Source organism: Anoplophora glabripennis, unplaced genomic scaffold, assembly GCF_000390285.2.
Source record: "Anoplophora glabripennis isolate ALB-LARVAE unplaced genomic scaffold, Agla_2.0 scaffold5858, whole genome shotgun sequence".
NCBI lineage: Eukaryota > Metazoa > Arthropoda > Insecta > Coleoptera > Cerambycidae > Anoplophora > Anoplophora glabripennis.
The window spans coordinates 1-4,451 of NW_019421931.1; the positions used below are offsets into that span (position 1 = coordinate 1).

A 4,451-nucleotide genomic window follows, 5' to 3' on the forward strand; every position below is an offset into this window, starting at 1 on the left:
TCTCTTTCAGTTTCATGCGTAGAAACCAAATAATGGCATAGCTCAAAATCTCAGAAAATGTTCTTGTAATTTCAAAGAGTACTTAGAAAATCAACGGACTTTGTTCGTGTTACACATCTGCACGAGTAATCACAGTGTTAGGGGAAGCACGATAGTAAGAATCGTCGTTGTAAGAATTGTCGTGATAATATGGCAAAGAAACAGGCTCCTGGTTCATATAATCCTGTTTTATTACGTTGTAGTGATAGTTTTCGGGGCCATTATAAAAACTGATATCGTTGGGTAGTGGATACTTAGGCCTCTCGCTATTCTCGTCACAGACTTCTCCGCCATTCAACTTAGACTTGCTAAGTTGGGAAGTAGTTCGGAGCGGCGGAGGTGGCGGAACTTTAGCTGCAGTCAGAATCTTTCCAGCACTTCCGTGGAAACTCTTCCGCATTAACTTGCTCCTCTCCAAGTTTGGATTTGCGTTGTTTCCAGCAAACTCTAAATGTCCTTCGGATAAATATCCACACATACCAGTTGGATTATCTCCTGCACCTTTTAGGCCCACATTACTATCATCTACTGTAGATGTAGGTGGTTGGGGATGAGTAGGGGCGTCATTCACTGCATTTGCATCAGTTAGGTCGGGCATGCTACGATTTTTGCGTTTAATCAAACCTCCCATGAGTAGCTTGCGACGAATTTTGTGCTGTTTCTTTGACTTGCCATCTTTATCTTTCTTCTCTTCCTTCTCCTCTTTCGCCTTTTTGAGAGTATCTTTTCCTGTTATTATCTCAGGAGCAATGGAAAAGTCTCTAGTTATTTTGTTTCTGTCTTCACTTCTCGACCTCTTTTCCCTTAATTTCTGATCTTTATTCTTTGATCTTGAAAATATTGATCGAGATTCACGACTTGGAGGCTTGTCATACAAAATGTAATCGTCATCTTCGCCGATGTTTATGGTTAGTTTATTTTTCAATGCATCCTTCTTCTTGGGTAATGTAGCATAAATTTCTATATTCTTTGACGATTGTACCTTTTCTTTCTCTGGTACCAAAAGCTCTCGACTATTTTGCCTGGAATGGTTGCCTTTATCCCTAGAATTTTGACGTGAATGACGACCACTTGCACTACTTCCTTCACGAGTGTGTCTAATTTCAGGAGGATTCTCTTTGTTTGCATTTTGGGATTGTGTCATCCTTCTATGGAGGCTCCGAGCTCTCATGATACAAGTGTTATGTTTCATTCTGGCCAAAGTTAAGGTTTGCGGATTGTTATATGGAGCGTTCATGGCTGCTCTTGCTTTTGTTGCTGCTGCATTGCACAAAGCTAAAGCTAGAACTAAGTCGTGTTCATCTTCTAGTTGTCGAGACTTTACTAAAAGCTCGTCTGCTTCATCGCACAGTACGTCACAGCTCTGCTGGAGCGTTTGATTTGTTGACACATTATTATAATCTTCAGGAATTTTTGCTAAGTGCCCCATTTTCATTAGATGCTGCAAAGTGGTCATTGAAGAACTGTCATTCGAGGACAGAGAGTATGAGTCGTATCCCGCATCGTAAACTCCACTGCTCCCACTGGAAGAATCACTTTTTGTTCTGGTTGGACTGCCCGGAACACTTCCTGTTCCATTTGGTACCTTACCGACAAGGTATAAGTAAGGATTTTCCATTGTCGTTGAAGAAGCGGATGATGCACTATTACGGTCACCGCTCCAATTCCCACTATCTCTTCTTCTTGGAATATTCATGTGATCTGGAATAGTCATGCCCTCGACTCCAGAAGACGAGCCATTGCTTAAGGTTCTGTGCACGCCGACTTGCGGTTTATTGAAATCTAATGATTTTCTTGTTACATATTCAGGATCTTTTCTTCCCATGCACCCATCGACCACGTCTACATCTGCTGCTACGTGGTTTTCGTATAAATTCTTTTGAATTATTGAAAGATTTTGGTATTCGTTGTAAGGCTTTGGCAGTGGTGGTTTCTGATGGTTTAATGACGATCCATCAGGATTGGGGGTAATGGCACGTCTTGTATTTCCCACCATGGGTTTTTCGGGGCTGGGTGTGATTGAACGTCGTAAAACCGATTGTGGTGGAGGTTTTTTTGTCACCTTATCGTTGAAGAATGGAGTAACTTGTTTAGGGGCATTTTCAGTGTTAACAGGTGTCCCATCAGGTAGGGCATACAGAAGAAGAAGAGGCTGGTATCTTCCTTTCCTGCACTTTTNATATTGCTCACACCACTTATTAAAAAGTAAAAAAAATTAAAACAGTTTCCGTGTTACTGATAAAGTGCGCGTAGGTGTATTTGAATAATTAACATCGTTTAACAACCGCTGCTTTGATACGCGTCGAACAGATGTAGATATCCACCTATTTGCTCCGGTCCAATTTACTGCTCAGATCGTGATATATAGCGAGATAAAAGCGTGTTGTGAAACCTATTTACAGCGTAGTTACGACTCTATGGCGTCGCCGTTTGTCCTTAGAACATTTGCTTTGTCCTTACACAGAATCAGTCACAAAAGAATGACGTAAGCGATGTCTTAAGCGTTACGTGGTATAAGACAGAAACCGTTAAGAATTTGTTAAATTATCTAGAGCTAGAAGAAAAGTCCTCATTTAAAAAAATACTTTTATGTATCACTCCTACAGCTTGTTTTTAGGTATTACTCGAAAATAAAATGTGTCAGTGAGTCAGTGATTATTATTTGAAACAATATTTGTGTAATCAGTATTCAAGTACCTACTGAATATTATTGTTTTATTTGATAATATTCGCACTCGTATTCATCATTTTTAGATGTGTATTCAGGATTTAGTACTCAGAAATAATATAAGCGTTGAAAGTATTTCATGAATAATATAGATGTTCATAAGATGGCAATTTCAAGGCCAATTCTCTTAGACTGTATCTGTATAAGGCTTCAGGGTAATATATTTAATGGTTATGAAACTTGCCTTGGAGATATTTTTCATTATTTATCTACAAGACTTTTACCACTACAGCAATATAACTCTGTATTTATTATATAGTCATTTGGAATCAGTATTACAACCAAGAAATGTATACGTTAAAGGGTATTTATGTAGTCGTCGTTTCCTTCATTGTTAATTATATGTTACACTCAACAACAATTTTTTTTGCACAAAAGAGTAATAATCAATTTTCTTAGCAGTTTTTCCTTGTTTAATAATCACCCCCATGAANTTGGGGGTAATGGCACGTCTTGTATTTCCCACCATGGGTTTTTCGGGGCTGGGTGTGATTGAACGTCGTAAAACCGATTGTGGTGGAGGTTTTTTTGTCACCTTATCGTTGAAGAATGGAGTAACTTGTTTAGGGGCATTTTCAGTGTTAACAGGTGTCCCATCAGGTAGGGCATACAGAAGAAGAAGAGGCTGGTATCTTCCCTTCCTACACTTTTCCACCACTTGTTCCCATCTAGGTCCAACTTCTCGGACAGTGGCATCGTCGAAGTAAATCCACACTCTTAGTTTAGTGTGGAAGAAAAACGTTGAGTAATGTTTTCCATAGTATGTTACCACACCCACTAGATTGTGCATAGAATTTTCAGACCAGCGACTATCCGCCACTGTGTTGAAAATATCACTCAGTCGTAAAGTCGTTCCGATGGTGGAAAACACTTCCATGATATGTTCAAGGGTTGGCCTTTCGGAATTCCATACCAATCCAATGGAAACGATTTCAGGGTGATTCATGAGTGTTCTTCCAATTTGGATAACTGCACCACATGCACTCTGCAACAATACAGAAATATGAGTAACTTGTAGGGTGACGTTTGACACTCATAAGTTTGCATATTTTATTACTTACTGGACATGTGCGTACGTCTCCCATGCTTCCTGCTTTTCTCAAAAGTTGGCCAAATGGATCTGGGGGATTGGGTCGCCCTGCATTGGTTCTTACTTGATAGACGAGTGTGGATGTAGAAACATAGTGGACCATCTGCAATAAATTCCATGAAAATTTATTGAAACGTATACCTTAATTAATTATTAATTGTCGCTAATGAACCGTGTTATATCTCAACAATTAAATTTGATACAAAGTGGAAGGGAATGTCTCACAATAATATCAGAATTAATATGTGTTCATAAGATGGCAATTTCAAGGCCAATTCTCTTAGACTGTATCTGTATAAGGCTTCAGGGTAATGAAACTTGCCTTGGAGATATTTTTCATTATTTATCTACAAGACTTTTACCACTACAGCAATATAACTCTGTATTTATTATATGGTCATTTGGAATCAATATTACAACCAAGAAATGAATACGTTAAGGGGTATTTATGTAGTCGTCGTTTCCTTCATTGTTAATTATATGTTACACTCAACAACAATTTTTTTTGCACAAAAGAGTAATAATCAATTTTCTTAGCAGTTTTTCCTTGTTTAATAATCACCCCCATGAATATTAATGTAAAATGCTACTGCC

The 4,451-nt window shown here is 38.6% G+C and overlaps 1 protein-coding gene across 1 annotated transcript; it reads right to left on the reverse strand.

Annotated features, from left to right (window-relative positions):
• Window positions 1–101: 101 nt before the first annotated feature.
• Window positions 102–3,960, reverse strand: LOC111692981 (the record flags this gene model as incomplete). The annotated part of the gene is made up of 3 exons (XM_023457120.1): window positions 102–2,213; window positions 3,415–3,752; window positions 3,829–3,960. Coding segments are annotated over 3 exons (2,574 nt in total), but the record flags the coding sequence as incomplete, so codon positions are not given.
• Window positions 3,961–4,451: the final 491 nt, after the last annotated feature.